General features: G+C 44.9%; 1 protein-coding gene across 4 annotated transcripts in view; it reads right to left on the bottom strand.

Annotated features, from left to right (window-relative positions):
* Positions 1–12365, bottom strand: part of Gpld1 (glycosylphosphatidylinositol specific phospholipase D1) — a 50776-nt gene that overhangs the window by 24551 nt on the left and 13860 nt on the right. For all 4 annotated transcript variants that reach the window (XM_076573082.1, XM_076573079.1, XM_076573080.1 and 1 more), the window contains exons 5-12: positions 12197–12294; positions 11680–11790; positions 10339–10387; positions 9309–9363; positions 5074–5181; positions 4827–4854; positions 4587–4726; positions 1419–1484 (exon numbers count right to left, since the gene is read on the bottom strand). In XM_076573082.1, coding sequence (XP_076429197.1) covers positions 1419–1484; positions 4587–4726; positions 4827–4854; positions 5074–5181; positions 9309–9363; positions 10339–10387; positions 11680–11790; positions 12197–12294 — 655 coding nt within the window. The remainder of the gene's footprint in view (positions 1–1418; positions 1485–4586; positions 4727–4826; positions 4855–5073; positions 5182–9308; positions 9364–10338; positions 10388–11679; positions 11791–12196; positions 12295–12365) is intronic.

Genomic DNA, 12365 nt, shown 5'->3' with positions numbered 1-12365 from the left:
AGTTCAGAGATCTCAAACTGGGTACAGCTGCCTGTAACTCTAGCACCTGGAGGCTAGAGATAAGAAAATCAAGAGGTCAAGGCCTGCCTGAGCTACACAGTGAGTTAAAGGCCAGCCTGGACTACATGAGATGCTGTCTTTAAAAAAAAAAAAAAAAAAAAAATCATGTGTCTTAGCTATCCTAAACCACAGATGCCTAGAAGAGCCACCCAGGCTTCAGAATGCTTAAGGATAAGGGAATGACAGGCCCTAGGGAAGACACAGACAGCAATCTTTTTTTTTTTTTTTTTTTTTTTGGTTTTTCGAGACAGGGTTTCTCTGTGTAGCTTTGTGCTTTTCCTGGAGCTCACTTGGTAGCCCAGGCTGGCCTCGAACTCACAGAGATCCGCCTGGCTCTGCCTCCCGAGTGCTGGGATTAAAGGCGTGCGCCGCCACCACCGCCCGGCCACAGACAGCAATCTTAAAGCATCTTAAAGATGCTCATTTAAAAAAAAAAAAAAGCAACAACCAGACTTACTTATTTTAAATAAAGTAAACAACAAAGACTGGGTGGAACCCTTCCTTCAGCTTTTAAGTCTCTCAATGCACCAAAATCTCCTTAGGATCTTTCACGGTAAAACCCTCACTTAAGTATCTAGAATATTTAAGGTTTTTGCCCTTAAGTATCTCATTGGTTCTTCAAGGGAACTCTGCTGGGCCCTGGTTGGGCCACCACGGCACATTCCCAGAGCAGCCAGGCCATCTCTCTCCAAGGCTCAGCCATATTTACAAAGATGTGTTCAGTACCCAGATGGCTGTCAGGCCACGTGCTCTGAGTTCCTGGTACAATGGCTACCTCCAAGTACTTTTATTATTTATGTTACTGTTTTATTTTATTAACAACACGTGGTATTCCTTTTGATTGATAACATCATGAACTGGAGGTTGGTTCCCGGCTCCAGCAGGAGACATCAGCTCTAATAATATAAACCAAGCATTCTGACTTTTTCCTCAGAAATTTTAACAGAACATTTCTTCCCACCTTGTGAATGAAATGCTTTTTTCAGGATGGAGCCTGGGGAAGGTCCCTCAGCCACAGTAATGGTGACACTCATTAAGGATACCTATGACCACTTAGAGAACAACTGTCTGCCTGGCTGCCTTAAGCCCGTCATCATCTGTAGCCCGTGCCTCTATTCCAGAACTCTACGTGTGTTTTTTCTCACTGTCAGAAGGAAGAGCTGTAGCTCAAAAACATTTGCCAGTGTGTTTGGAAGCCACCCAGGTGTAAATGGCTCAGCTAGAATAGGAACCTCGTCTGTCTGTCTGTCTGTCTGTCTGTCTGTCTGTCTGTCTGAAGACTCCTTGCTCCACCCTCGCTAGGGCAGGCCCTCTTGGGGAGGCATTCTTTGGACACAAATGATTCTGGACCCACTTACCCGAGGGTGTGGTCCCTCCGGCCGTCACAGGTGATGAACAGAGGGTTCTCAGGCAGATGGCAGTCACTGGGAAACAGAGGAAGGAGTTAGGCATTTTTCTTCCTTCTCTCCAAGCATAATTTTGACAGGGAATCAACGACGCACTTTAAACCACTCTTGTTGTTAGAAATCCAATGCACTATCCACTGTGCAACAGAGCCACCTTTAAACCACCCTCAAAGCTTGAAGAGTTCACTGCCTGGCCATTCAGATAGACAGCCCAAGTCTTAATAGCCAAGCCTTCCTCTCCCCTCCTGGCTCTTCTGCCAAGCTTACGTGCAAACATGAAATGCCCAGAGTCTGAGAATATGATACAAACTGAGCCCCAACTACAGCACCTTTGCCCAATTATGCCAGTTCCACCAAATAGACTAGTTTCATAATGACACTTTAATTCATATCTAATCGTGTACCGAGGCCAAAATCAGCATCCCATTTCTCTTTCCTCCACTTCCCTTCTCCCTCTCACAAACTGCTTCTCCTCCTAATTGTATATGGTGTGTGTGCTATCCAGGTTCTACATGGGAGAAAAAACTTGACATTTTGAGTCTGGCTTGTTTGGGTTAATATGATCATGTTCAACTTCATTTCCCTACAGATGATGTAATTCCATTCTTCCTGCTGAGTAAAACGGTGTGCACATTTTCTCCTATCCGCCATGCCAACTCTGAGCTGAGGAAAAGGCTTTCTCTTTGCATCCTCTTTGCTCCACTGTGGGGGTCAGAAGGCCATCTGAGAAGGCTAGCACTAACTCATCGCACATCCTTGAGGTGGGCAGAGTTCTGGCCGGACATAAGCACCATTTCACTGTTTCTTCAGGAAGCCTGCTGTAGGTTTCAAATAAAATGAATGTACTTTAAAAGGTATCTCTCTCTCTCTCTCTCTCTCTCTCTCTCTCTCTCTCTCTCTCTCTCTCTCTCGTGTGTGTGTGTGTGTGTGTGTGTGTGTGTGTGTGTGTGTGTGTACACATGTATGCATAAGCACTGTGCTCCTCTCCTGTTTCTTTCTAGCTGTCTTTCCTTAGCTATGTACAGAACTAGTCCACAATAGGGCTGGGCTTGAGGGCTGTTGCATATGGCAGAAAGAGGGGGTGGGGAAGAAACGGAGGTTACTCACTCTACTGTGACTGGGCATTCTGAGTTCCGCCAATAGAGAGCTAACTTCCACCTAATAGCAATCATGATAATGGACCAGCCCTCATTAAGTGCTTGCTTGCCGCATGTCCAACCTTCCGCATGAGGGCTCTGGTTGACGCCTCACACCCTCATTAACATGCAATGGTGAGTGTCCCCATTCAAAAGGAAATGAAGGCTTAGGGAGGCTTAACAACTGGTGAGAAGGAGGTATCTCCAACTCCAAACCCCACCCTTTCTAGATCTAGGTTGGCATGCACCTAAACTCTCAGCCAGGCTGGGAAGATGAGTCAGTCGGTCCTTGCAAGCATGAGGACCTGTATTTGATTCCCAGCACCCATGGCCTGGCCTGGTGGCCTGCAGAGTCAGGCAGACCTCTGGAGCATGGTGGCCAGCCTGTCTAGCTGCCTAATCTAATCGGCAAGCTCCAGATCAATGACAGACCCTGTTTCAAGAAACAAAGTAGAGAGCACTTGAAGAATAGCAGTCCTCTGGCCTCTGTATGTACACACACACACACACACACACACACACACACACACACACACACATACACGCACGCACGCACACACGCACGCACGCACGCACGCACGCATGCACGCACGCACACACACACCCCCAAACTCCACTGCAAAGGCTTAGCGATCTAATTTGAGGCTTTGCTAATTATTGAAGTAACATTTTGGAGCTGGGAAAATCACTCAGAAAGCAAAACACTTGCTGTGTAAGTGTGAGGACCAGAGTTCGGTTCCCCAGAACCCACATAGATGAAAGATGGGCATGGTAGCCAACCTGAAAATTCAGTGCTCAGAAGATGGTGATGGGAGATCTCCAAGTGAGCTAGCTAGTCAGACTATCTGCAATAAGGGAGCTTAGAATTCAGCAAGGGGCCCAGTCACAAGGTATAAGGTGAGAGTAACCGAGGAAGACACCTACATCAACCTTAGATCTCCACATGCATGCACGTGCACACACATGTAATCATGCATACACACATGAATGCACAGCACATGCACACAAAAAGTCAAATTAAATAAGATTTATATTAGATTGCTACCAAACCACCCCTCCCTGAATCTTTCAAGTAAGTTTGATGCAGGTTAGGCTGAAGTCAATCTTAGCACCAAGGAGAATTTCGTTTCAAATCAACACCGTGTAATTATGATTAGCAATGTGTTTTTAAGAACACATCACACAGTATTCTGGAGCTGCAAGTGTGTGGGCACTTCAATTTATCAACACCCGTGCTCCAAGTTCCTGGAACCAGCTCTGGAGAATGGCTCTTGCATAAAAAGCCTGCACGGTTGGCTGGGCTGACCCAGCTAAGCTCCAGCGTCCCCAGCCCCGCCCCCCCCCCTTCTCTGCAGTGGGAGCTGTGCCAAAGTTTCCTGCCCTTCCTGCCCCCAGCAGCTCAGCTGGGGCAGCTGTGTGCCCAGGACAGATGATGTGTGGTTTCTCTCATCAACAGACTTCCCGGACCTAGGGACAGGTCTTCCTGAAGACCTGCTTCCTGTTTGCTCTGATGATGTTTCGGTGGAGCTGAGCCACGGTGCCACCCTTGCTCTCCATTAGATTGCCCCCACAGTCCCACCCACGATCTCCATCAGATTGCCCCCACAGTGCCACCCACGCTCTCCATCAGATTGCCCCCACAGTCCCACCCACGCTCTCCATCAGATTGCCCCCACACCCTGTGCTTGACAAACCGCCCACTGGTGATTTGGTTTTGGGAGACAGGGGGCGTTGTGTATGAGATACTTCTCAGTGACCCCAAATTCTGCCATGTCTGCCTGCCTCTCTGTCCCTCTGTCCCTCAAACTTGAGAGGCATTCAACCAGATGCTCGCCCCCAGCCAGGTTTTAGAGAGGGCATAGTTTCCGTTGTTTTCTCTGTGAACCGGTTCGGACCACACTTCTGAGTTGTTTTCCTTTGAGTTTGGCCTCATCGGCTGAAAACGCTGAGCATTATGTGGGGAAGGTAACAAGGCAAAACTCACCTGGTCCCGTTCTCCAGCATAAAGCTGGTCAGACGGTAGATGTTCGTGGACCAGAACGCCATGTCATCCAGTCCTCCGAGGAAATACTCTTGAAATTGCTCCACCAGAAATGGGGACTTGGTAGAGTATGTGGAATAGAGCTGCAGCGGAGGCAGGAGACGTAAGGCACCGCACTGTCTGCACAGTCCTCTAGCCAACACTCAGAAAAAGCAGGCCTTTTTTTTTTTTTTTTTTTTTTACCTTGGAAACAGCTAACATCTCCCCGTGCCTGCAACACAAACGAAAAGCGGTATGAGTTGCACTGTCTATAGAAAAGAGACGCAAATAATGAAGAGACAGTTCCAGCCCTGTGTCTTCTGTCACATGACTGCCACCCCAGAAACAAAATCCATAAACCCAAAGTGCACCCCTGGAACTAAAACATGGAAAAGGGTGCTCAGGAAAGCCCCATAAGTCAGCTGCAGACTTCCCTCAGGCTCACACTCACATTTCCAAGAACTGAAGGTATGTGCAGTCAACGATGACATTTTCGGGGATGACTTTTCGACCGTAGAGATTATCGTAAATTCTCAGAAGATCTTTGATGGGCACGTACCTGAGAAATACGTTAAAACGAAAGAGAGACACTGAGTTCTGAAACTGAAGGTAACGGTACAACTGCAGGAACCCCACAAGCTCCCCGCGCCCGTGATTGACTGCATATATCAGACATCTGACAGTCTTTTCCAGCATTGGTTTTTAACTCTGCCAATGACACTTGGTGACAAACACCATTATATTCCCATTTTATATAAAAAGACACTGAGTCACCGGGACAGTAAGTAGTCTTCTCAACGATGCAGAACTAAAAACTGGTACCTTAGTCAAATATTTATGAAAAGACATTTAAATTTCAGAAATTACCAAGTATAAAAAGTGTTCAATTTTGTGAATTCAGAGGGTGTGTGTGTGGAGGGGAGGGTTGAAACTGTCTTATTCTGTAACCAAGCCTGGACTAGAACTCACTAGGTATCCTAAGCTATCCTCAGATTTGCAGTGGTCCTCCTGCCTCAGCCCCCTGAGTGTTGGACTTACAGGCATGAGCACCAGATATGACCCCTCTCTCCAATGAGCTAATTTTAGATGTACAGGAGAAAGCACCAGAACTCCGGGCCCAGCTTTTGGTTCACAGACATTAATTATTTTAGTTGGAAGAACAGCAGTATCTTAAAATCAGATTTATAGTCATTTTTATTTCAATTTCAAAATCCTCAGAATAAACTAGAATATAACAACCAATAAAATCCAATTTTTATAATAAGATGAAACAAACAAAAATTAAAGAGGAAGGAGATTTTAAAAACTGATTTATGTGTATTTACAAGAAAGAAGGGATTAAGAAGCCCATTTTTTTTTTTTTTTTTTTTTTTTTTTTTTTTTTTTTGGTTTTTCGAGACAGGGTTTCTCTGTGTAGCTTTGCGCCTTTCCTGGAACTCGCTTTGGAGACCAGGCTGGCCTCGAACTCACAGAGATCCGCCTGGCTCTGCCTCCTGAGTGCTGGGATTAAAGGCGTGCGCCACCACCGCCCGGCAAAGCCCATTTTTAAAAAGCTTTTAAGAGCACCTATGACCTTCTCAATAAAAGTAGCTAAACAGGCAAAAGAAAATGAGAAAAAATATTTGTTTTAATGAATCACTAAGCTAACAAGAAAGTAAAAATAAAATAAAATTCCAAAGTCCAAACCCAAATAGAAAGTAGAACCTTTGGAAGGCAAGCAAGGGAAGTCAGCTTTACTCTACTGGCATCTACCGGACCTCGGAAGTTACAGGGTGGGAAGCGCAGAGATGAACGTGGTTATGGAGCCATCCATCCCCTGGACATGCTCAACCTGTTAGGGACCACACCCCTAAAGGAAACTCCTCTCGCAGCCTTCAGCTGTCAGTGACTCCTCAGCTATGAGTGGGAGCTCGTGAGTCCCTCCCTCCTCCATGCTGGAATGCTGACTGGCTCGATCTTGTGAGCACAGATGCTGAGCCTGTGAGGGCATTCGTCCTGAGTGGTCCTCCCACAGATGCTGTGAATCCATGAGCTCATTCATCCTGAGTGGTCCTTTGAAATCTCTGGCTCTTACTATGTTTTCACTCCCTCTTCTGAGAAGGTCCCTGAGTCTTGGAGTGAGAGAGATCCAGCTGTCCCAGGTGTGACTGGTCACTTCCCAGGCACTTCCTCTCTACACTTGGACAGCTGTGTGACTCTGTGTTAACCTTCATCTACTGCTCAGACATGCTTCTCTGCTGAGGACAGAGCTGTCCTATAGAATCAATAAGCTTTCATCAGAATCCCAGCAAGTTTTTCCTGAAACACATCAACCTGATCCTAAATTTCATCTGAAAGAGCAAAGACAAAGGTATCTTTGAAGAAGAGGAAAGATGGTTTGAATGAGAAAGGCCCCCAATAGGCTCATATATTTGAATGTTTGGCTCCTAGTTATTGGGCAAAAGCCCACCCCAGGCCCAGTGTCTGCCTGCCTGCCTGTCTGTCTGTCTGTCTGTCTGTCTCTGTCTGCCTCTCCGTCTCTGTCTGTCTGTCTCTCTGTCTGTCTGTCTCTCTCGCTCTCTCTGTTTCTTTGTCTATCTGTCTCTGTATCTCTGTCTCTCTCTCTGTCTCTCTCTCTCTGTCTCTCTCTCTCTTTCTCTGCCTGTCTGTCTCTCTCTCTCTCTGTCTCTCTCTCTCTCTCTCTCTCTCTCTCTGTCTCTCTCTGTCTGTCTCTCTGTCTGTCTGTCTCTCTCGCTCTCTCTGTTTCTTTGTCTATCTGTCTCTGTATCTCTGTCTCTCTCTGTCTCTGTCTCTCTCTCTCTCTCTCTGTCTGTCTGTCTCTCTCTCTCTCTCTGCATATTGCTTGTGGATAAGATGCAAGCTCTCAGCTACTGCTCCAGCACCATGCCTACCTGCCGCGATATTCCCTGCCATGATGATCATGGACTCTGAAACTGTAAGCAAGCCACTCATTAAATACTTTCTTTTATAAGTTACCTTGATCATGGCGTCTCTTCACAGCAATTCAATGGTCACTAAGACAGAAGACAAACAGGAAGCTCTGCCCTTACAGAAGCAGACATACAGCAAAGTCGTGGGAAGGCAAGAACCAATGTTCCTAAGGGACAGTCTCTCAGGCCAAGAGAAGAGAAAGGAAGCACAAGGGTGGTGCTGTAGACCAGTGAGAAAAGAGAGGACCATGGAAACGTGGTTCGAGAACACCCAGCTACTTCTACGGAAAAAATAATATTAAATTTATATTTCATCTTACACAAAAATCCCCAGATAAATTAAATGTAGAAAGTCTTCCAGGAGACCCAGGTTTGGTTCCCAGTACCCACATCAGACAACTCACAACTGCCTATAACTCCAGTTCCAGGGGATCCAGTCCTCTTATGATCTCCAAAAATACCTGTATGCATGTATTATACATATAGGCAAGCAGGCACATACACACAAATAAAAATAAATATTTTTAAAACCATAAATGTGGTAGAACTCTCATTCAATGACTGATGGAAGCGCATGCAGAGATCCATGGCCAGGCCCCAGGTGGAGCTCCAGGAGTCCAATAGGTGAGAAAGAGGAGGGACTGTATGAGAAAGAATTGTTGAGACCATGATTGGAAAAAGCACAGGGACAAATAGCCAAACTAGTGGAAACACATGAACTATGAACCAATAGCTGAGGAGCCCCCAACTGGATCAGGCCCTCTGGATTAAGTGAGACAGTTGATTAGCTTGAACTGTTTGGGAGGCCCCCAGGCAGTGGGACCAGGTCCTGTCCTTGGTGCATGAGCTGGCTGTTTGGAGCCTGGGGCCTATGCAGGGAAACTTTGCTCAGCCTGGGAGGAGAGGACTGGAGCTGCCTCAACTGAATCTATCAGGCTGAGCTGAATCCCCAGGGGAGACCTTGCCCTAGAGGAGATGGGAATGGGGGGTGGAGTGGGGGGAGGGTAGGGGTGGGGAAGGAGGGAGGATAGGGAAATCGGTGGCTGATATGTAAAATTAAATTAAATTATAAAATAAAAAATAAATAAATAAATAAAACCATAAATATTTTAGAAGACTACATAGGAGAATAATCTCATGCCTTTAAGGTACAAAATTTCTTTTAAAAGACATCAGAAGTACATGTAACTAAGGAGAATAGATATATCAACTACTATGGATTAACAGGTTCTGTTTGTCAAAATACACCCTATGTGAAAATACATACTATAAGTTGCACAAAGATAATTTAAGAAATAATTTAACAAAATGATAAGAAACTAGAAATGATCTATTCAAAACACTGTTCAATATACTAACAAAACCCAGAACTAGTCACACATGCTAATAATTCACACTGCTTGAGAGGCTGAGGAAAGAGGTCACGAGGTCAAAGCCTGCCTAGGCTATGAGTGAGATCAAGGCTAACCTGAGAGACTCAGTTGAACCCTGTCTCAAATTTTAAACAGAGTAAAACAAAAGAAGAAGAAGCAGCAGCTAAGGACTTAGTTAGCAATAAAGTGGTGGCCTAGCATTCAGAAGGCCCTGGTTCAATACCTAGTAACAAGAGTGAAATTACAACAAGAAATAAAAAAGACAAACTAAGGGGGAAATAAGCTATAAACTTAAAAAAAAAAAAAAAACAAACAATAAGAGCCCAAGTCATAAGTGTCATTTGGGCATCACATATTAAAAAAAAAAAAAACATTGGTCTTACCAGCGCCGCGAGAGGTAGTTAAAATTAAATTCAAACTGGCTCAGCACATCTCCTCCTACAGCAAGAGAAACATATTTACAATCTGTAGGCTAATGCCAAGACACTTCTTACACATTCCCACAAACCAGACTTTTCCCATAGTTACTCATTCTCTGTTTAAGATCTGTCTTGAAGAAAAAGCTATCTTTTAAATATCTTAGCTAGTGAAATGTATGAATTAAGAATCATTTGTATAATAAAATAATTCTATTTTCTCTTTGTTTGTTTAGCAGGGGATCACTGTGTAGCTCTGGCTGGTCTGGTACTCACTGTGTGCTTAATGCTGGCCTTCAACTTGCAGTAATCCTCCTGTCTCAGATTCCCAAGTGCTGGGATTATAGATATGTGCCACCACACTCAGCTTTGGATTTATTTTACTTTGAAAAAAGATAGACCATATAGGTCCTTTTAAATAAATACTAACTTGTATATTTAAAGAGAATTACTACAGGAAAAAAGAGTTCACCAATTGAAAGCTAAAATACAGGTGACTAAGACTAATTTATCAAATGGATTTTAATCCAACATATAAGTGAAAATGTTTTAATAAAATTATACATCAACAACAAAATATATATTTTTTAGACAAAGAATATATTAAAATGCCCATTTAGAAATGCATCTCTGTGCTGAATGAACTGTGTTATATTCTAAATGAACTTTAGCATTATAATCAGAAAAGTACTTAACAATGTGTAAGGTTGTCAGCATGGCTCAGTGGGTAGAGGCACTTTCTATATAAGCCTGGTGACTTGAGGTCAATTCCCAGAATCCACAGAAAGGTGGAGGGAACCACTCCTTAAAGTGACCCTTGGACCTTCACACATGCACACTGTGGCTCATCATACACACACACACACACACACACACACACACACACACACACACACACACATCATGCACATGAGAGCACACACACACTCACACACACATGCATCACATTAATAAATAGAAAAGTAGTTGGCATATGAAAAAAGTGAATAAACAATACCAAAATCACCAGCTGAATGAGCCTCAGAATAGGAGTCCTGAAAATCAATCTGAGGAGCAAAGAGAAGCACATGGTGAATGTCCCAGACTGTGACCTAGAATGTCACCGCAAGTCAGACAAGCTGAGGGGAGATGACAGCCTGACCCAGGGGACTGGAGTTTATTGTGGTAGACTTGGTCTTCACACTGACATTCTCCTTTTTGTCTGTGGTGGCCATTGAGTTGGGTAACAAGACTGCTGCAGACAGTTGTGCCTCCCTGGGGTGGACAATGTCTCCAATGGAGTCCAAGATTACAGGTCCAACAGGATGGAATTAAGGGTGACTGTGGGACAAATATGAGCAAGGTCTCCTGACACACACATGAAAACATCACGATGAAGCCAGCCCATTATCGTATATGTTAACGAAAAATTCAATTAACGTGCAACAAGCAGGCTGGAGTGATGCTTCAGTGGCTGCCCTTCCAGAAGACCTGAGTTTGATCCCCCACAACCACGTGACGGCTCACAGCTGTAACTCAGACCCAGTGGGACCCTAGCACCTCTTCTGGCCTCCGCAAGCATTGAATACACGTGGTGCAGACACACAATATGCAGGCAAAACACCAATACACATCAAATAAAAAGAAAGATTAAAATCTTCATTTAAAAATGCCAAAAGCCTCCAGGCAGTGGTGGTGGCGCACGCCTTTAATCCCAGAACTCGGGAGGCAGAGGCAGGCAGATCTCTGTGAGTTCGAGGCCAGCCTGGGCTACAGAGTGAGTCCCAGGACAGGCTCCAAAGCTACACAGAGAAACACTGTCTGGAAAAAACAAAAACAAAAAATAATAATAATAAAATAAACAAACAAACAAATAAAAATGCCAAAAGTCAAATAAAACAACTAATAGCAGGCCCTTTCCGCTGTTATCAGGAGAGACTTCAATTCTCTGTTTGGGAACTATCAATGCTGAGCAGAGCCAAGTGGCAGATACTCCTTTCCTCACTCAGACACAGTCTCAAAGGCACTGCAGACAAGCCTGCCCCGTTTCGAGCACGTTAGATCACTCGGTTTTTGTGAATGCACCTTCAGAGGTGGTAACAAGGAAAGGAATCCATTTAACAAAGAACTCTGACCAGAAGCCACTTTGGATAAGAAGGCTAATGTGCCCAGGGTGTGTGAATAACCTCAAGTTCTCCTTTTCTTTAAGAGAATGCAGTCTTGTCTGCGGAACTGGGGATCAAACCCAGGGCTTTGTGTGTTAAGCAGGCATTCTACCTCTGAGCTCCCCCACACCCCAGCCCAAGTCCAGCTTTGATCTGGGTGTGGCAGTGGCACTCTCGGGGCGATATGCACTCACGGCTCCCATCGTCCTGAGGAATCCTTGTTCAATACCCAGGCTGTGCCAGCTGACATCAGCAGCCATGTGTGAGGTGATTCCAAACAAGAAAGCCACCAGCTTCTCTGTGTCCTGGCAGAAAAGAAAATCCAAGTCGTAGGTGTTGGGTTACATTGATTCCCTGAAAGGCTTTAACAAACATGAACTAATTTCCATGATTGCGACTTAACAAAGAATTAGAAGCAGATAAATTACATAGCTTCTAGCCACAGGGAAGTTGATAGGATTTTCTGAAATGCTGTGTCTTGGAAGGGTTTCAGATTCATTGGCATTGGAGTGACAATCTCCAAACTTTTCTTTGGTAACTTTATTTCTGTATTGGCCAGGCATCTGTCGTGTGCCCGTTAGCGTACAGGGCACTGCAGGTCAAGAGATAATTAGCTACCCCAGTCTGGGGATCAGAGATTCCAAATGGAGTGATCCAACGGCACTTGTCAGCACAGCAGTGAACTGATGCGGGGTTGGAGGGCACACCTACCTTCTCCCAGGGCAGAGGGTAGTTCTCCCGAATGTAATGAATGCTAGCATTAAGAAAGGGAGTCCAATGAGTCCTCTCAGATACATCATGGTATTTTCCTGATAAAACAAAAAAGTAGAGCTGTGGTACCTAAAAAGTCGAGAGTCTCCTCAAATTTCCCATGACCGCC

The sequence above is a fragment of the Peromyscus maniculatus genome, chromosome 5, assembly GCF_049852395.1.
Source record: "Peromyscus maniculatus bairdii isolate BWxNUB_F1_BW_parent chromosome 5, HU_Pman_BW_mat_3.1, whole genome shotgun sequence".
Lineage (NCBI taxonomy): Eukaryota > Metazoa > Chordata > Mammalia > Rodentia > Cricetidae > Peromyscus > Peromyscus maniculatus.
This window is presented reverse-complemented; position numbering and strand designations above follow the sequence as displayed.